At 39.0% G+C, this 21,502-nt stretch overlaps 1 protein-coding gene across 4 annotated transcripts; it reads left to right on the top strand.

Moving 5' to 3' along the window:
• Nucleotides 1-271: 271 nt before the first annotated feature.
• Nucleotides 272-18,920, top strand: LOC131217327 (anoctamin-like protein Os01g0706700). 4 transcript variants are annotated; one of them, XM_058212250.1, is made up of 17 exons: nucleotides 272-432; nucleotides 514-740; nucleotides 3,472-3,541; nucleotides 3,732-3,847; nucleotides 4,285-4,411; nucleotides 4,489-4,589; nucleotides 12,138-12,229; nucleotides 12,311-12,415; nucleotides 12,547-12,822; nucleotides 14,680-14,812; nucleotides 14,889-15,002; nucleotides 15,436-15,506; nucleotides 15,646-15,776; nucleotides 15,868-15,950; nucleotides 16,051-16,158; nucleotides 17,717-17,875; nucleotides 18,342-18,920. In XM_058212250.1, the coding sequence occupies exons 2-17, from the start codon at nucleotides 564-566 to the stop codon at nucleotides 18,447-18,449; spliced, it is 1,971 nt and encodes a 656-aa protein (XP_058068233.1). In that variant the 5' UTR covers nucleotides 272-432; nucleotides 514-563; the 3' UTR covers nucleotides 18,450-18,920. The 4 variants fall into 4 exon arrangements, with proteins under 4 accessions (XP_058068233.1, XP_058068225.1, XP_058068240.1 ...); XM_058212242.1 differs by having other exon boundaries at nucleotides 272-740; XM_058212257.1 differs by lacking the exon at nucleotides 272-432 and having other exon boundaries at nucleotides 684-740; nucleotides 3,732-3,804.
• The last annotated feature ends 2,582 nt before the right edge of the window (nucleotides 18,921-21,502 follow it).

The raw sequence follows: 21,502 nt of genomic DNA, 5'->3' as shown, positions 1-21,502 counted from the left end.
ATCATACCATATGGAAGAGCATCCTTACCGTTCATTTATTTACCACGAATCTTACCGTCTGAAGTGTCCATTTGGTATGGTTTCTAACTATAGGAAATCCATTAAAAACTCGCACCGTACAATCCGTCTGGATCTGATCCTCCACTCCCATGTGTCATGTGCAGGGAAACGGACTCACCTAACGCATCCGACGCATCGAATAGACACCTCTGGATTTACAAGGCGAGGAAACTGTCATTTCCTGCAGCGACAACCACGTGTCGAGATGCCACTCCCAACGCCTACGTGTCGAAACCAACGGCTTCAATCCCACCATCGAAAACCATTGCATTTTCTTCGATGTTTTGTACGTTTTCTCTTCTTGCAAATGCGCGCTAATTCCCTCCTATCAATGCAATCTCTTGACAAAAAGGCCCTTCCCTTTTGAAAAAATGTACACAATTTTCTGAATTTTGCTCTCTTTTTTCATTTTTGGGGGTGATAGAGATGAATGGGACCCTTCCCTTTTGAAAAAACGTACACATTTTTCTGAATTTTGCTCTCTTTTTTCATTTTTGGGGGTGATGGAGATGAATGGGGATGCAGAGAAGCCTAGTTTCGAGGTGGGAGTGGTGGTACCAAAGATTGGTGTGAAGGATAAAGATTCTGGGCATGATTGTATAGATTTCTTGGTCTTGAAATTAGAAAGGGTGGGTTTGATTGTTGATAGAGTTCTTGGAATTTCAGATGAATTTTTAAAGGTTAGTTACTTTCCTTCTCTTTCTTCATATTCAAATCTTTTTTTTTTTTAAATAAATTATTTGTAGATTTGTTTTTTATGATATTTATGTTGAATGTGGGGTTGATGTTCATGACTTTGCCTTTATTTGTCCAGAAAATAAAAAGAAGTATTTTATTATTATTTTTTATTTTTAACTTTTTATCTCATGGGTATTTTGGGAACATGAAATTGGTGAGTTTTTATTTTTTATTTTTTAATCTATATGGTAATTCTGCGTTGTTAATGAATTTGGAATCGTAGCGTGTTACGATGATGCATGCTTTGTAGAATTTATATGAGGTGACGTCCTGTTCCCTACCGTACATGGCGAATTTGGGTGGTAATCGGGACCGTTGATCTTGTGGCCCACCGATTGGATGGGCCATAGGTTAAAAATCACTATGATTGGACTACTTGGACGTCCTGAATGTTTTGGAGGTTGAGGGTTGCTCTTTTTTGTGGGAACCATTACTTTCTAGATCGCCGATGGGATGGCTACCGTTCTCCAAGGACTCGGATTGCGTTGGGTAGCGCACAGCACCCACGTCGGTACTGTGTGCTGCTGGAAATGGTCTGCAAGCCAGCATGATGCATGTGTTTTATACTGTGTGCTTGGAAAAGTTCTCTGGGCGCCATCCATCCATTTGGTAGCTCATTTTAGGGCATGAGCCCAAAAAATGTGGCAGATCCAAATCTCAGGTGGACCACACCATAGGCAACAATGATGATTGAACCCCCACCATTAAAAACTTTTTGGGGGCTACAAAAGTCTTGGATCGAGCTGATATTTGTGTTTTCCATTCATCCAGGTCTGTATGACCTTATCAATAGGTTGGATGGCAATTAAACATTACAGCAGGCCCTAGGAACTTTTTAATCATGAGCGTTCAATCACCACTGTTGCATGTGGTATGGTGTACCTTAGATTTGGATATGCCTCATTTTTTGTCTAATGCCCTAAAACGAGTTGAAAAAATGGATAGACGGCGTCGATAAAACACATACATCTTGGTGGGGCCACAGAGCTTTTCCGTCAGCACACATTACTACTGTCCATGCTGTTTGCTACACTATGCAATCCCAGTCCATTCTCCATAGGCAGATTGTGGGTGACCCTGCCATCACTACTATGTGGGGCCCACCATGATTTATGTGCTTTATCCACGCCATCCATCTGCTTTGTCCACTCAATTTAGTATATGAGCCCAAAACTGAAGCATATCTAAAGCTCAAGTGGACCACAACACAGGAAACAATGGGGATTGAATGCCCACCATTGAAAACATCTTAGGAGCCACAGAAGTTTTGTATCAAGCTGATATTTGTGTTTTCCATTCATATAGGTCTGTGTGACATATGAACAAGTTGGATGACAAATAAACATCCCTCTGGGCCCTAGGAAGGTTTCAACGGTGGATGTCATTATTCCCATTGTTCCTGTGACATGGTCCACTTGAGCTTTGGATATGCTTCAATTTTGGGATCAAGCCCTAAAATGAGCTGATAAAACAGATGGGCAGCATGGATAAAACACATACATCATGGTAGGCCCCACAGAGTCGGTGGTGGCAGGGTCCCCATGTTCTCTAGGGGATTTGGACCAACCACAGGGTGTCCTACCAATCGAGCAGTCCTGATCACTGCATAGAAGTTTCATTATTTAGGATAGTAGGGGAATTGATTAATGTGTTGGTTGTGTTTTTGGAGTCGCAATCAACTTCCCCTGATGTTAGTCATGGTAATGAATTTGAAATTGTAGCATGTTAAGCATGGTGACATCAAGATCCTTCTTGTTCTGGTTCATGGTTTTCTTTTTTCGAAAATTGGATTAGAGAAAATGCTATTTCGATGTGTGCATGTGGTGATTGGGACCGTCGATCTCGCGAACTACCGTGTGGATGGACCATAGGACAAAAATGATTACGGTTGACTACTTGGACATCCTGAATGTCATGGAAGCAAAGGTTGCTATTTTCTGTGGGAACCACTCCTTTCTAATTGAATTGAATCAAGGACATGGTGGAATCGACCAATACGTTTATTTAGTAAAATCAAATTGGGCTGTCCTTATTGGAGTGCATTTGACGTGTTTTTCCTGATTAAGGGTATTTTTCTCTTTGATATTGTTTTGGGAATAAGAAATTGGTTGGATTAGATTTATTTCTTCATTCTATATGGTTTAGAGCACGCAGTTTTCAGTTTCCTGATATTGGATGTTCTAGTTACAGGAATTAAAGGATCCTCAGCTTGAGGCTTTGCAAATTATATGTAGGTTTTCAGCTCTGACAATTGGGGCCATGGTTCGGCAATATGAACCATTCATCAACTGCATTCCACCATGGGTGGGCCATGTCCCAAAACATTCCCAGATTGGAAGATCCTATCCACCAACCTTGGGATATTTTTCAATTGAATGTGGACGGTTGTTGCATTTCTATTCTTAAGCTGTCTATTTCTCAGCCACAGATTCTGAAGGGTATGTTGTTCTATCAAGGATAAGTCATCTTCTGGGCATGGTTCATCAACAGTGGAACACCACGTACCAATCATCTAGATTAGCGGTCCATCGCCCCACTTATCAGAACTGAAAACCCGAGTATGCTATGCACGGCCTCGGGTCAAGAAATTTGATTGGGAAGTTATTTTGTTGTCATGTTAAAATTGCAGTGCATTACTGTTTTTTATATTAATATAATACTTTTCCCCATCAGTTGGCAGCAACGTTAGAGGCTCTGGGCAGAGCTGCAACAGAGTTGCAGATAAAGAAGCTTACTTATGTTGGTATTCATTTAATCCATTTTCCTTCTCGCATTTCCTTTTGTTTTTCATTTAAAATTTTATTTTATGTGGTCATATATAACCATCTTCTTTAATGGTCTATTCATCATGGACAAGGGAAGTATGTAGGCAATGGATCGCTCTTCTACTAAGGGAAATATTAATGGTTTATTCGTATTGGATCTGGTTTCAGGTATCGATTTGCAGTTTGAATGGGATCAATCCGAAGCATTTGTGAGACAGCCAGATGGTTCTTTGTTCAATTGGTGCGAGCGTTTTCGTTGTTTCCATCACTTGATTTATGGAATTGTGGGTTATTCTCTAATCAATTTTCTCAGTATTCTTATTCTGGGTTATTCTCTGATCACTTGATTCATGGAGTAGTGGGTTTTTTAATTATTCATGTTAGAAGGGAGAGTAATGTAAATTTGAAATTTCAGTTCCTAACCAAACTTCATCAGAGCCATTGTGTTGTTATGCATATATTACTTCTAGTTTTGACATTTCAACCCATAATCATTGTTTTCTTCTATTCCTTCAATCAGTTGTTATAAACAGTTAGATGCCTGTTTCCTTCATTTCTATATTTTGATTTATATACTCAATACCATTTTTCTGTTAGCATTTCCTGTCAACTGTCTAACAGATAAAGCTGAGCATATTTGTTTTGTTTCAATTTCAATCTACGCAATATCTACTAGAAGCTTGGCACTTGTGAGTTGAGAGTAATGAACTGAAATTTGCAGGTGAACAAAGGTGATTCGGCTGTAACCCTAACGTTTGACAGAAAAGAGTTTAAATGGGAAATTGGCGAGTCTTTGCTCAAAAGGATGGAATGCGAAGGCATTGTTAAACAAGTGTTTCCATTGCATGGTATGACGATATAAATCTCTTTTGATCCCTTTGCAATTTTAGCAAGCATCTAAAGCATGAGAGTTTTTTGTTTATAGATGAAACAAAGAGGAAGCAACTGTTGAGAAAGTGGGCTCTTAACTGGATGGACTTCACATGGCAGCCGATTGATGAAGTTTATGCATATTTTGGGATGAAGGTGGATCATGGCTATGGTTCGGGATGCATTTTTGTCTTCCGCTTTTATTTTTACTTTTATTGCTTTCATCTGATGCATAATCAATGACTGTTATATAGCCCAACTTGAAGCTTTGCCATAAAGTAATGCCCCATTTGGCTCCTTACAATTTATCTGGACGCAAGATTGTGCCTATTTGGCTTCTGATCTCTGCTCATGGTCTTGACAATGTCAGCACCATTACCACTGCCTTACTATTAAAACATTCTCAATCGTGAGGTGGATTATTTTAAAGGGATGTTTGGATGCCTGTAAATGGTTTAAGTGGTAAATGATTTACAGGTGTAAACCATTTACAGCTTGTCCTGTTTGGCTGTAAGCTGTAAATGGTTTACAGGTAAATGACTGTCTATGTTTGGATAGCCTGTAAATTGTTTAGGTCCTGTAAATGGAGAGCCATTCTTTGAAAATATAGCCATTAGGCTGTAAATGGAAAGCCTGTAAATGAAATCCCACCTTTTTGCCTGTAAATGAGATGGGGGTAAATGATGTAAATCATTTACAGGCAAAAAAGGTCATCCAAACACAGAGTGTAAATGATTTTCCTATAAATCATTTACACCTTACCTCATTAACAGGCATCCAAATGACCCCAATCATGGTTCTAAATCATTTACACCTTACCTCATTAACAGACATCCAAATGACCCCAATCATGGTTTTAAAACCTGAAGTCCGAGTTAGCTCAATCTCAAGCCAGGTTGGGCCAACTAAATTCACTCAGCTCAGCATGAAATTTTCAAGTGGGTATAAATAAAAAATTTCATAGTTCATTAATTAACACATCAATCTAGCAAAACAAGAGTAAAAAATGTTCATAAACACTGTGAAAAGGAAAATGCCTATGCCTTTTGGAGTTGGGTTCCAGAGTCTGCAAGATGATGACTTATCGATTTTAAAGTCACCCAAGTTTTGAGCCGACCCGACAAATTTCAGAACTGTGGTTTCACTACCTTACTTTTCATTCATGTGTTGCCTTTTTTTTAGCTCTCTATGACTACAAGGAAGATACCCATCAGTGTCATATTCTCCAAAATGACTTTTGTACCTGTGCTTAACCTTTATGCTGATGTAATATTTTGTCCCAAAACCTCATTGTTTGAGATATGTCAAGAACAATCCACGTTGAACTCACCCAGAAACATATGAGTGGCCATTGTTTTCTTTCTTAACAAAAATTTAGACAGGTTTTTGCAAAAACCTACAATCTCTAATAATACCCACCTCAAAATGTTGACATTTTAAATGATCACAAGCTTAATTTGTCGTTATTGCAAATACCCTTCTTTCCATTAGTTTTTCCAACAACCGATAACTTTTGGGGCTTTTTTCGTCAAAATGACAAAATACTCCCATCCTAGCCATCTATCTTTTCAAAGTAGTCTCCTTCAACCCCACAAAAATACATTGCAAGGAGAGGTGATTATGATGTTAAGGTACAGGGAGTTGACATTTCTCTATATCCAGTGGTGTGCATGAACTCAAACCCCTTGCTGAATGAGTATTCATCCAAATTGAGAGTACACGACAATGTTGTTATTGGGAAGCGTGGAAGTGTGAGCCCTCAAGATTTGACAGTCTACACAATATGGAACCCTCAAAAAGCAAAAGAATAACGCTCCAACGGCCCGCCTATCTACTACTGGAGCAGACGGATCTATTCACACCTCTGATCCTACGGTGTAGATGGCCCTGGATCACGATCTATGGATTAGATCGTCCCAAGGACAAGCCAAAATGGACAGATTAATGTGCACACTATATTTTTCTGTATACTCTCGGTATTTCTTATGATTGATGCTTTTTACGAGAGAAAAACTCATCCCTTTTTATAGGAAAGGAAGGAGATGGGATGAGACCAGATTATCCGGTCTTCTCCCTATCTCCTATCCAAAATCAAATTCAATTTTGAATTTGAAATCTTAACAGAAAGGAAGAAGCCGGAAGAAGCCTTAACATATGGGACCCACCCACTAGTGATTGCTCACCAGTGGGCCCCACTAGCCTACGTCCAACATCTCCCACTCAATCACATTATGGGATAGGCACAAAAATTTGTCCATCTAACTCGCCTAATTATAATCAAAGACCAAACATCGCGATCAAAAGAATCAGAGGCGTGGGACCAGTTGGATCATCGTAATCTTCTTGAAAGCTGAGAGGAGCTGAAGCTTTTCTGTATTTGAGACAACCCAAAGAGGTTGAATATATAGAGATTACAGACATCTATACATGGAAAATTATAAAATCAGAATCTTCTACGTATGGAAATGAACTATACAAGGTATGCTAGCTATACAAGGTATGTGAGCCTGTCTAACATCCCCCCTCAAACTAATGCGGGTCATCGACAAGTAATAGTTTGCCAACTAAAAATGAGTGACGTGCAGAAGTGAGGGACTTGGTGAGAATGTCGGCAATCTGATCATGGGATGCAACATGTGGAAGAGAAATGAGCCCAGACTGAAATTTCTCGCGGATAAAGTGATAGTCAACTTCAATATACCACACTCTGACAGCTTAAGCTTTTGGAGTGAATGGTTGTTTGACATGGTATCAAAGCAGAAGATCATATGTTCGAATCTCGAGAGCAGCAAAAATATGCCTCTCTAAAATATTATTCTCCCATGAGGGCTCCGGGACCGGGTAATCAAGCCCAGGCTATTTATGGTGTAAGTGTCCCTCCACCCTTATCAGTATGTTCCCGTGCGGAGTTCTCATCTCGCACGTGCGGGTGTTGAAGTGATAAAAGTCCCTTGATATACATTGATACACCACACTCTGACAGCTTGAGCTTTTGGAGTGAATGGTTGTTTGACACTTCTCACAGGTGCTTAAGTACTAAGTGACCACCTAACTAGTACTCAATAACCCAAGCTTTACAATACCTGTTCTAGTCCGCATGACCACACCGGATGGAGTTAACTCCCGATCTAGAGTACTCGGCAACATATGCACTTATCCAACTTATCGAGTTATTCTGAAAACTTGATTTTTCACAAACTTCGACTAAAATCGATTTAAAGCAATACTTATATATATGCTTTTAAGAAAAAATATTGTTTGCAAAAGTCTATTAAAAAATAACTTGATACTGTTGGCGGATAAGTCTTCAAGTGCGTATTTATAGTTCTAAAAACTTGGTGTAGCTGTCACAGGATCTTCCTCACGCAGATGTGTAATTTGAAATTAATCAAGTCGCTTTCCTAGGGTAACTGAGTCTGGCCAATCAAGGACCTTTCGTCATAGTACACTAAAGTAGCGATACTCAATGTCATCCTCATATACACAAGAGGAGGGTGGCTAAGGACACAAAAAGTCACCTACGGAACTGGCTACTCGCACATTGCAATGATTGGATCGAATCAAAGCAATTTATAGGTAAAAGGTCCCAGCACGTAGGTACAATCCACGTCGTAAAGTAGACAATACTAGGTGAATGTCGGGTCTATAATACGTAGGTCATTATACATGAGGTATGACTCATCCTATAACCTCATAACCTGGCTATAAATTTAAGCCATAACATTGATCGTATGAAAAATGAATGGTGCGATTATGTTATTCGACTTTATCAATCTCATCTTTAATTTTAAAAGATTGTAGGCAGATACGACTCACTCATATCCTCATCATTTATTATTCACAGTAAAGAGAAGTTCATACCTCAGTGTATGAACATGGCCCCAAATGTACCTATCTTGTACATTCAAGGTTGATCAACCTGTGCGAGTGGGTGACCGGCCTGCCGACAAAAATAGAAATCTTACATGATCTCGAGGTAAATGCCGATGATCTACTTACCTAGTTTATATTAGTGTTCAATACTGAATAAATGGAATGTGTTATTCATTAATGAAAAATCAAAGGTACTACAAAACAAGTACATCACTCAAGCTTTCCTCAATCCCATCTGCCTGACGTGAACCTGAAATAGATCTCTAGCTATAGGCTTCGTTATGGGATCAGGCATCATCTCCTTAGTAGGAATGTAGCTGAGGGTGACCTTCTTATCTCTCACTTGATCACGGACGTAATGATACTTGATCTTAATGTGCTTAGATTTCTAGTGGTGTTTAGGGTCCTTTGCCAAGTCAATGGCAGAAGTATTGTCTATCTTCAACGATATAGGCTGACGAACACTTGGTACAACACCCAGACCCAATAGAAATCTGCAAACGCATACACACTCCTGAACTGCAGCACAACATGCAATGTACTCAGCCTCCATAGATGAAAGAGTTGTGGAAGTCTGTTTCTTACTCGACTATGAGATAGTTCTTCCTCCAAGTAAGAATACATATCCTGAAGTAGACTTTCCCTCGTCGGTGTCATTACCCCCAGCAGCATCGGAATATCCTTTGAGCTCGAGGCTTGTGCCTTCATAACATAACATTAGGTCTTTCGTTCCTCGTAGATGGCGGAATATACGTTTGACGGCTTGCCAATGAGACTGTCCCGGGTTACTCTGATAGCGGCCGACTATGCCAACTGCCTAGCTAATATCCGGTCTAGTGCAAAGCATAACATACATTAAACTCTCTACTGTGCTTACATAAGGTATTGAGGACATAGCCAATTTCTCGGCTTCAGTCTGGGGACACGATTTTCCGTCTAACTTGGTAGCTTTATCTATAGGGGTTTCAACAGCTTTTGAATTTTCCATCTTGAACCGTTCTAAAATCTTTTGTATATAGGTGGCTTGAGACAAGCCAAAAAATTTCTTGAGGCGATCCCTGATGATTTTTACCCCAAGAATAAAGTTGCCTTCACCGAGGTCTTTCATTTCAAAGTTCAAGAATAACCAATCTTTAGTCAATATCAACAATTGCATGTCATTACCAGCTAGCGGGATATCATCTACGTATAGAGATAGTATCAGAAAAGATCTTCCAGACCATTTCATGTATACACAATAATCTTCTTCACTCATCGTGAATCCAAAAGTGGTGATGGCTAAGCGGAACCTCATGTACCATTGTCTTGAAGATCGCTTTAGCCCATAGATAGACTTTAATAACTTGCATACTTTCTTTGGATGCTTTTTGTCCACATTACCCATGGGCTATTGCATGTATATTTCTTCATCCAAGTCACCATTTAAGAATGCAGTCTTTACATCCATCTGATATAACTTTAAGTTTAAACTTGCGACAATGGACAAGATCATGCGGATTGAGGAGAACTTTGCAACAGGTGAAAAGGTCTCCTCGTAGTCAATGCCTTCTTTTTGTGTAAAACCTTTAGCAACTAATTGTGCTTTATACTTGTTTACTATACTATCTGCCTTTCTTTTGATCTTTAGTACCCATTTATTACTTATCGCCTTGCGATTGGAAGTAACCAGACTTTATTCTTTTCCATGGAAGCGATCTCTTCGTCCATAGCATTCACCCAATCGGCCGAGTTAAAGATAATAATGCATCCTAATACGAATCAGGTTCATCATCATCAACCGCAACGCAAGAGAATGTTTGTCCCTCAATATTGAAGTATTATCGGAGAATCAATCCTCTTTTGCTTTGACGTAACTCAAGAGTCTGCTGAGATGTCCTCCCACTGTCCTGACGAACTATATAAGCATCATCATTGTAAGAAGCAGAACTCCCACTCTCCTGAAATTCATCAGGTATTTCAAAAAGTTCTATTGGAACCTTTTGCTCATTCGGCTGGGGTATCTATTTTCAACGAAGGTCACGTCCCGGGATTCTATCTCAAGCCATCATCCATGGTCCTCATAAACTAGAACATATCCTTTGAATGCATAGGGTACCTTATGAACATGCATTCAATGGTTTTACTATCAAGTTTACTTCTATGTGGAGTAGGTAGCAAAACATATCCCAAAGATCCCCAAGGGCGTAGGTTGGTTAGAGAATGAATCCTTTCAAATGACATCTCATATGGGGTCTTAGGAATGGATTTAGATGAGACTCTATTAAGGACGTAGATGGCTGTTAACAGTGCGTCTCCCTATAATGTGGTAAAGAGATTGGCTTGTACCATCATCGATCTAACCATGTCCAATAGTGTCCTATTCCTTCTCTCTGCAACACCATTTTGTTGCAGAGTGTAAGCCATTATGTACTATTGAACAATGCCAACTTTTTCACAATATGATTTAAACATTTCAGATGTATACTCGCCACCTCTATTAGATCGAAGAATTTTAATCTTTTTATCAAGCTGATTTTCCACCTCAGCTTTATATTTAAGAAAACAATCAAAAGCCTCAGAATTGTGTGAGATGAGATACACATTCATAGCACGAGTAATCTTCTGCTTTGATACCACTGTTGGGAAGCGTGGAAGTGTGAGCCCTCAAGATCTGACGGTCTACACGATATGACACTCTCACAAAGCAGAAGATTAACGCTCCAACGGCCCGCCTATCTACTACTGGAGCAGATGGATCTATTCACACCTCTGATCCTATGGTGTAGATGGCCCCCGATCACGATCTATGGATTAGATCGTCCCAAGGACAAGCCAAAATGGATAGATTAATGTGCATACTATATTTTTCTATATACTCTCGGTATCTCTTATGATTGATGTTTTTTATAAGAGAAAAGCTCATCCCTTTTTATAGGAATGGAAGGAGATGGGATGAGACCAGATTATCCGGTCTTCTCTCTATCTCCTATCCAAAATCAAATTCAATTTTGAATTTGAAATCTCAACAGAAAGGAAGAAGCCGGAAGAAGCCGGAAGAAGCCTTAACATATGGGACCCACCCACTAGTGATTGCTCGCCAGTGGGCCCCACTGGCCTACGTCCAACAGTTGTGTCATTAGCTTAGATGAAAAGAGGAAGAAGAAGAAGACAAAAGGAAAAAAGAAGAATAAGAGTGGGAGGAGGTTTTAAAAGTTATTTTCTTTTCTCTCCCTCTTGACTTCGAGAATTATTTGTAGGGCCCATCCATGCGATCCACACCGTCCATCTGTTGGCCTCTCAATCAATGGTAGATGTAAAAAAAAAAAAAAAAAACCTAGGTTATTTGATGAGGTGGTTTGTTATTTTTTGTAGTTGTTCAGCATGGGCATTTTAATTGTTTTATAAATATGGATATTTTACTATTTTTGTCATTATTTAACTGTTGTTAATAGAAGTTGTGAAAAACCAACATAACGCAGGTATTTGAGAAAACAGCAAATTAACCATGTAGTTGTTTGCAAAGTCAATTTTTATGTGGGTATTTGCCAACATAATATGAGTATTTGCAATAATGGCAAATTAACCATGCAGTTGTTTGCAAAGTCAATTTTTTTGTCGGTATTTGCAAATACTCTACTATTGAAGTGAGACTATGCAAAAACCCCAATTTTAAATGCATTAGTTGGATCTCAAACTTGATGCCCTCGGTAAGTGAAGTGTGAATTTTTCTTTGTTGTCATCCTTCTTTTCTTCTTCTTCAATCCTGTTAGAGCACTCGAGTTATAGCCTTTAAATTATCAGCACTTTGTCAAAATTCAATACAATTCTCGTGATTTTATTCTACCTTTGCAGATAGCTACATATTTCTCATTTCTTGGAATGTACACGCGGTGGTTGTTTTTACCAGCTGGATTCGGGCTAATTTTGCAGTTGATTAATTTTGGGTAGGATGTTGATTTTTTGTTCAGTGGTGTGTTATAACATATTGATTATGAAGTTCATGCTTGATAAATATATTCTTCCAGATCATCACAGTTATTAGGGCTCCCTATTTTCTTCGCATTCACTATATCATGGGCTGTGCTGTTTCTACAATTCTGGAAGCGCAAGAATTCTGCTCTCTTAACAAGGTGCATTGGATTTTTAAACTGTTTCTGCATTTTGGGCCTCTTCTTCAAGTTGGTTTTTAGTCGGCATTCTGAAGAATAAGTGTGCTAACTTTCGAGTAGTAAAAGGCTAATATTTTTCTTTGTTTGCACAGATGGCATGTAAGTTATGCGGTGGGACTGGAAACAGGGTCTAAAGTCACAGATGCTGGAACTAATTCTTTCATCCAATCCAGTGTAGAACTTGAAAAGAAACCAGTGATCGATAAGCCGAAGGAAAGAGACAAAGCATTTCAAAGAGAGGAGTGGTTTGGACAGCTTCTAAGATTCAGAAATGATACCATTGTAGTCTTGGGTATCATTTGTCTCCAGTTGCCATTCGAGTTGGCTTATGCACATTCATATGAAGTTGCAGATTCCGATACTATGAGGTAGCAATCTGCCACATTCAGCTCTAATAGGATAACAATTTTCAGTATCTTAAAATTCCTCAAAATTTTGTTATAGAATGCGAATTATTTGAATGCTTTTCTATTGGTGGAATTTGGGGCACTGTAGTGCTCTCACCTGGGATCATCACTTTTTTCTGATTGGGGTTAAATTTAGTACCTTTACATTTTTCCCTGTGGCATGACCCAACTGGGTTTTGGATCGACCCATTTTTGGGGATGCAAGGTGAAAATGAGGCGGCTCACTTGATGGACAGTTTGGATCCACACAAACTTCATGGTGGGCCCCACAATCTCAAACATGCATGAACTCACATTTGTTAGAATGTATGTGATCATTTCCTTCATCTCTCACTATCTATTTACCCCTCTCCAATTTGTGGCCATCAGATTAATGGTTGGAAAGAGATTGGTAAGGATTTTCTGTTCACATAGCAATGGTTGCCTATTGTTTGATATGGTGAACAGTCTATCAAGTGAATCGAAACCACTTAATTCTTGCATGAGGGATCTTCAAAGAGGGGCCTGCTTAAAGCAGCCACTTGATGCTGGAGCACTGTGTGTAGGGCTTGGAAACTTTTTTTTTTTTTTTTTAATCCTCCACATCGCTGAGGGGTCCTTCTAGCAAGAGATTATAACGAAATACAACATGCTAAAAGTTTCAATTACCATCACCCAACATGGAGCTAGCCACTGTAAAGGTGAATTCATTATAATATTTATAGAGCATGCTGACATCTCTGATCTCAACTTTCATCCTCTTAAATACCAAGTCAAACAATAAAAAAGGGGACCTGACATGGAATTTGCAACTTTGGAATGATGCTGGTCGATTTAACATATACTAGAAAATCTCCTACCGTCCAACCTTTTTTTATTGAAGGGTGAGAACATCTCACAGTCATACTTCAAGAAACAGCTACATTTCTAATGTGGTTGGAATATGATTGCATTGTCGTACGTTTCAACTTATATTCATTCAGCTTTTGTCCTTCAAAAGACTGCTAGATTTCTAATGGAGTCTGAAACTGTCTCTATTGCAAACTTCATGATTAACTACTTAACATTGAATTTAGTTCTTGAATTGCAATACCCTTGCCCTTTTTTGTGTATGTAGCTAGGCCAACATGAAATATAAATGGTGTCCAAGCGACTCATTTGTGTGAAATCAATATATTGGTTTTGTTGATAATTGCTTAACCTATGATGAAAACAGTAAACTGGTGACTACCCCCAGTGGAGAATGTGATTCATGTAGTTATCAAGTTGATTATCCCATTCGGTCTTACACATCCATACAATCATAACATATCCAGAGATGATGATCTGTGATATTTACGGTTTATTTGGAAGCTACAATATTTGCATTGAGTGAATGGTCGCTGGCCAAAATGGTTGGTGCGATCAATTCGGCTGTCGGTTGCATTGAGCTCACTTGCCATTACGAGCCATTTTGATTCACTTTCTCCACTGAGCAAGAAGCAGATGGCATTATCAGGGTTGCCAAACAAGCCTATTTAAAAATGTAATGCGGGTGGAGTTTAAATAGCCTTAAATGCACATTAGCACTCTTTCCAAATTGGACCCTTTTAAGTTTGCTACTTCACTTATGTCATAGTGTTAATCTCTATTTCAACATCATTTTAATTTTGATGTGAGTGTTAATGGGAACTAGTACTATAGCAATTGCCGCTATGGGTTGTAGGTTCAGACTCCAATCTTTCCCTGACAATTAAAACATGTCATTGGCAAAGTGTCGAAGTGGTGATCTATGCTGTACATGTTTACTTTAGCAGAGAAATGTCTGTATGTGATTTTAACTATTTATTGATGTTTCAGGTTCGGACTGACAGCTGTGTATCTTTTGGTCATTCAATACTATACTAAGATTTGTGGCAAGATTTCAGTCAAGCTCATCAAATACGAACGTAATGGAAGCACAGAATCTAGTGCCGATAGCTTGGTCTACAAGGTCAGCACACAACTTTGGGATAGAAGATTGTTATTTGGCTATTTTCTCATTGGAATTACAAGACTCCTTTTTGCAGGTTTTTGGTCTTTATTTTATGCAGTCATACATTGGCTTGTTTTATCATGCCCTTGTGTACCGTAACTTTATGACCCTTCGTCAAGTTTTGATTCAGCGTCTGATTGTATCTCAGGTGAAGTAACTGTTTTGCTGTGATATATTATTTATGAATTCTGCCAAGTCCAGGTGCACTTATAGGCACAGTTACATGTTTCAACTAAAAACATGTGGGACGTCTAAGCTGTGGATCAGGTGAGACCCCTTTTGTAAATTACCTGGCCCAAGAATCAACCCGGTCTGCTCATTAGGCAGGCAAAACGTGAACATAATATGGGGACCATTGACATTTTCTTTGAACCATCCATTGTGTTCATACACATGGCCCAACTGACAAGTGGATCCCTGATTTTGGGTCAGGTCATCTACACGGTGGACCCACCCAATGCAAGGTTCAGGTGTCCTATAGATATGAAACCTTGGTTGGGACATGTGGCTGCATGTGGGGTTAACAGATCCTTGTTGTTTCTTGCTTCTTATCAAACTTATGAATAGTGTAATATTTTCAGGTATTGGAAAATCTACTCGAGAATTCCATCCCTTACCTGAAATACAGCTACAAAAAATACAGAGCTGTTCGGTGAGCTTCTAGACCCTCCATCTTGCCGTTGCTCCTTATTTTTCAAATGCTCAATATTTTACATCTGCACATTTTGTTATTAATTTATCTCTCTCTTACCAGTGTTTGAGATCTAATGCATGTCTCTTGTGTTAAAAAGCAAGAGAAAGCACGAGAAAGGGTTGTCAGAAGGAAAGGCAGTCCAGCTGGCTTATAGGGTAGAGAAGGAGTATATGAAACCATCTTATAGTGCAAGCACTGGGGAGGAATTAGAAGATGGTTTATTTGATGGTAACAGTCTCAGTAACCACCGATTTCCATGGAAAAATCAAATTCATATTTTTCATTTTCTGTGAATTGAAAATATGAAAATTTATTGCAGATTTTCTGGAGTTGGCCCTGCAATTTGGAATGATCATGATGTTTGCATGTGCATTTCCTCTTGCTTTTGCTTTTGCTGTTTTGGTAATGTCGGAACAATGTCATGTTTCCCACTCTAGTTGGATTTTTTATAGACCTGTAGGTGGAGTTCTTGTCAAAATGGTAATCTGTATCCTGTGTGCAGAATAACATTACGGAGATTAGAACAGATGCACTAAAGCTGCTTGTTATGTTACGGAGGCCTATTCCTCGTGCTGCTGCAACAATTGGAGCCTGGCTGAACATATTTCAGGTTTGTGTGCATTTATTTAGAAAGTGCTAAAGATGTGTTATTGAAGTATTACATGATGCCACTCTAAAGAAACGGAATTTATTTCTCTTCGATTAGAAATGTTAGAGGTGGGACCCACCTTTATGTATTCTAATTCATTCTTCTGGTGGAACAAATAATGGATGGGCTTGACCCGTTATCTTCCCCATCAGATGGTCCTAATCGTCTGGTGAAAATGGATAAACTACAACCAATCATTCACACATGTATCAGGGTCCCAATCAGACAGGATGATCCAATGCAAGAGATCAGGGTTGTCTGCCAGACTGCCACCATGATGGGACCCACTATATGAACAATGTGTATCCCCAAAATCTAGGCCCCACTTGTACAGTTTATTTGGCTGAGGAAATCCTTGATCAAACATTGTATATTTCCTCTTTATATCATTAGTTGCTGGGAATTGATTTTCAGCAGTACATTCCCCATGCTCTCCTAGTAAACATATAAGGAATATGAGAATTAGACCAATATCTTAAGGCACTTGCATTGTAGAAGGAAAAAAATTCCTTTTTTTCCCCCCAAAGAAAGGTTTTTTTTTTTTTGGAAGACTTCAAGCATGACTAGAATGCATTGAATAGTGGGAAAATAGAGAAGGTAAATGGGATTGGGCACTACCTATTCATAGATGTCATTGGTGTTCAAAGTATTGTTTTGTGGTTTTCTACAAGGTGGTTAAAATCTCATCTCAGTACTAGAAAAACTCACAGAGAGAACCTGAAAAAATCTGTGTTTAAAGGATCAACTCAGTCTATATTTGGGTCAAGTAAACAGGATTATCGCTTGTCGCTCCAGTACATTGTGCAGGAATGTGTATGCAGAAGGCTGCTTCACTGCATGGTATGATTGGAATAGCATAATGCTAAGTATATGCAATACAGTTTTATAAATGATATTTTAATTTATGTATGTTATCATGAGACCCCGCGTGCATAACATTAGATTATATTATCATATATTATTATATGCATGCAGTTGCATAAATCAAACTATAAATTTCTATGCTCTAATATAAATTTACATTACAACATAGAAGTATAATTTCGGATCACTGAAAATAGATACCTGGATTGCAAATGACCCATAATCCGGATCACACAATTCGGAAGAGCAGAAGGTGGGGTTGTGATTTAGGTAACATTGGTTTCCCCTGTAGCCTAAAAAAAACATGACTAAGTACAGTTTAGGGCTGGAAATTTAATTGAGAACATGTCAGATTCAATTCAATAATCGAAAAGCAGTCCTAGGACTTTTTGAGGACTCAAAAGATCAGAGATTAACTAGTTTTTTAACTGGAAAAAAAGTAAACTGAGAACTGAGGTTCCTAAACAACTTGGGTTTAGGTCCAAATCAAATCTGAGTCAGGTTCTTATTGAATCTGAGGTGGGTTTCAGACACCGGGCAGGATTTCGGCAGCTTTTTTTTTAATAGTTTTACAAGTTTGCAACCTGTTTTTGCATTCATCCTTCTAAGTTCTTCTGGTGTTAGTACCTGTCAACTGAGATTCGGGAATTTCCAGTTTCTGTTAGTAATGTCAATCTGCACCAACTGCGCACTTTTGGTTTGCTTGTATGACGAAGAAGGGAAGTGGAAAATAGAGCCTGGACTCGCAGCGATTCTCATCATGGAACATGTTCTCCTGCTAATCAAATTCGGATTCTCTCACTTTGTACCTGAGGTGATTCTATCTTCTTTCATGCTCATACAAATACTCTTCTTGAATGCTCCCTCTTTTCTGGATGATGAACTGGTGTTGTGAAACAGTGATTCTGAATCCTGTTCTTATTGCATCTACCAGTGTGTTGTATGCCCCCATTTGAGCTGCTTATCGTCTGGGCCCTGGCAGCTTGGAAACCAGGTTGGTCTGTTCATCATGTAGCCCATGTGTGCATCAAATGTGGACAGTTGGTAAATCCTTTTCCAACCATCCATATTTTCTCACATGTCCAACCCAACAACTGGACCAACCTCATTTCCGTGACATGGGATGTGCACAGCGAGGCCCACCTGATGAACGGTGTGGATCTCATAAACCTGCTCTACATTTGTCGTATGCAGCGAGAGTTGGATTCATAATTTCCTGTTCCACCAAGTGGCCTTCGAACCTTAGTAGAAACTGAAGTCTCTCACTTTCCCACTGATAGGAACCCGCATGGGTGAAAGCAAAGCGCGTGAAGAATGCAGCGCAGGCACATGAAATGTGCTCTAAGCAATTGAGAAATCTTTACAGTCTAGAAAAGAAGAAGGATTGAACATGCAAGCTTCCTATTTCTATTATTCTGATATCCAGGCCTATCTCGCATTCTCTGAAGTCTCAAACAATATCTACATTAACCATAGCGAAAAAGGAGTACATTGGAAATGTTTCAGGGTCACATAAAAGGATCTTGAGGTTTCTTAGCTGATTTTGGAAATTCAGTGAGGTGGGTCTGTCTTGTTAGATGAATTTGGCAAGAGTAGTTACTGCTTCCTATCCTAAACAACCAGTGCCAGCAAAGATTCAGGTGCTCAGATGGGGAAGTGAAATGTTGTTGTTTAGATGGTTTGGGGATTTTGGTAGGTATGCTTTGTTGAATGGTTTGCTTTTGTAGATTGAATAAATGATTGAGATATGAAGATAGATGATCATGTTCTTATTTTGAGTTTTGTTGAGAAATAGGTCAGTTAAGGCCCTGTTTGGTTGCCACTTAAAAATGAACAATATATTTTTCCTTGATTTGACAGTTCTTGCTATTTGGATTACAAAGAAAACTATGAATTCCATTAAGCAATCCATATTCACAGTGGTAGTTCTTGCAAGATACAATATACCCATTGTGTAATGAAGCTGGAATTTTAGCTTGCTACCCAAAAAGATACCTTTTTTTTTTTGAAGTTATTCATTTCAATTATCCATGTCCATAGCCTAGATTCTTGGTATTCAAACAGATAATAGATCAAATTAGTTTTGGAAGGGATTGTTAGATAAGTGACAATTTATGTAAACTACGATCTCTAAGGGGTTTTTGTTTTTGTTTTTTTTTTTTTCATTTTCCAGTGTAATTCATGGTAAATGAGTTACCAATGTATTTACAGCAGCAGCCCCAAGGTTGACATTGACAGGGAGCTTTGCAAAGCTTCCCACTTCCTTACTAAATTACATTAGTACAATTTCCATACATGAAAGTTGCAGGGCCTACTATGATGTATGTATCTTATCCATGTCGTCCATCTGTTCAGCTAGCCCATTTTAGGGCATGAGCCAAAATTTGAGGGAGATTCGAATCTCGAGTGGACCACAGCATAGGAAATAGTGGGAATTGAACACCCAATGTTGAAAACTTCTTGGGAGTCACAGGAATTTTGGATCAAGTTGATATTTGTATATACCTTTATACATGTTAGTGTGATCTTATGAACTGGTTGAATGGATCAAGCTGATATTTGTATATACCTTTATACATGTTAGTGTGATCTTATGAACTGCTTGAATGGATCAAGCTGATATTTGTATATACCTTTATACATGTTAGTGTGATTTTACGAACTGGTTGGATGATAGATACACAACATGTGGGCCTTAAAAGGGTTTAAATTTTCAACTGTCGACATCATTAACCACCTTGTTTCCTGTGGAAATTAGATGGTAAAACGGATAGGCAGTGTGGATCACACACATCATCATTTTGAGACCCACAGATTTTAACGGTACCCCATCCGTGTTGGATTTCATGCACCTGGATAGTCTTTTCAAGGTCTAATTACGTGTATATTTCCCTCTTAAACATACACCGTTCAAATTACATATGTAATTAAAAAAACAAACACCTCCTTAATTTGAGATGAACTAATTTTAAGCAGCTGCCCAACAGGGGCTAACTTTTCACGTTGAATGTGAACCATCGGCCAGACTTCCCAGATGATTTTCATCTGCAGGGAGAAAATATAAAGCAATAGGGAAATGACATGATGCATTCTTTCATATGTTGATCCGGTTCGTCCATTTGGCGACCCGCTTTGTATTCATCATGTCTCTGAAAGATTGAAATGATCACGGCATCTCATTCATAATCTCATGTGAAAAATTCACTATTTCTTTTTTTTGGTAAGGCAATGGAAACTTTCATTTATCTTTTTATTTTAAGGCAACGGAAACTTTCATAGTAGGAAAAAAGAAAGAAAAAAAAGAATAAAGAAAAAAGAAAAAAGGCACTCAGAAGGGAGAATACAAGCCCAATAAAAAAATATCATGTCTAAACTCTGTTGGTCCATACCACATGAATTTAGAGGTTTGGGGTATAATTTTACTGAGTGGCCCATCTGAGTGTCGAATCAGCCAGATTTTTGAAATCAAGGCCAAAAAGGAGTGTTGTACCAGATGTACAGGGTGGATTTTATTAACAGTAAACCGTTTCCTCAGGTAACTCACCAGGGAACGGATTAGATGCGCCCCATCCTTACCCAAGATGGTGGGGCCCACCTTCATATATGTATTCTATATCCACACCGTCCATCCATTTTTTTCAGATTATTTTAGCGCATGACCCCAAAAATGAAGCAGATTTAGTTCTCAGGTGGACCATCCCATAAGAAACAGTGATCATTGTCCATTAATGGGCCACAAAAGTTTTGGATCAAGCTGGTATTTATTTATTTTCCTTCACCCTTGTTTATGTGACCTCATCAACTGATTGGATGGCTAATAAACATGACCAAAACATTACGGAGGGTCCTGGGACGTTGTTAATGGTAAGGCATTCAATCACCACTGTTTCCTTTGGTATGGTCCATCTGAGTGTTGCATCTACTTCATTTTTGGGCTCATACTCTAAAATGATCTGGAAAAACGGATGGACGGTGTGGATGTAGAATACATACATCAAGGTAGGCCCCACGGCAAGGGCCGCATCATCTTGTGTGAAGCCGGGGAGCTGCACCTAATCCACTCCCACCACCTCTGTTCGGAACTCCGGACAGGCGGAGGCTCCGCGGGCCACTGAGGGTCCACCGTGATGTTTAAATTCTATCCACACTGTCCATCCATTTTTCCATATCATTTTAAATTATGACCCGAAAAATAGAGAATATCAAAGGCTCAAATGGACCACACGGTTGGGATTAAATTATTACCGTTGAAATTTTCTCGGGGACCACAGAAGTTTTGGATCAATATCATATTTTTTTTCAATGCACATAGGTGTATATGACAATATCAACAGGTTGGATGGCAAATAAAAAACACGATGGACCCTAAGAAGGTTTCAATGGTGGTCATCCTTAGCACCGCTGCTTCCTGTGGTGTGGTCCATTTGACCGTTTGATCTTC

Source organism: Magnolia sinica, chromosome 1 (assembly GCF_029962835.1).
Source record: "Magnolia sinica isolate HGM2019 chromosome 1, MsV1, whole genome shotgun sequence".
NCBI classification, from domain to species: Eukaryota; Viridiplantae; Streptophyta; class Magnoliopsida; order Magnoliales; family Magnoliaceae; genus Magnolia; species Magnolia sinica.
This window is presented reverse-complemented; position numbering and strand designations above follow the sequence as displayed.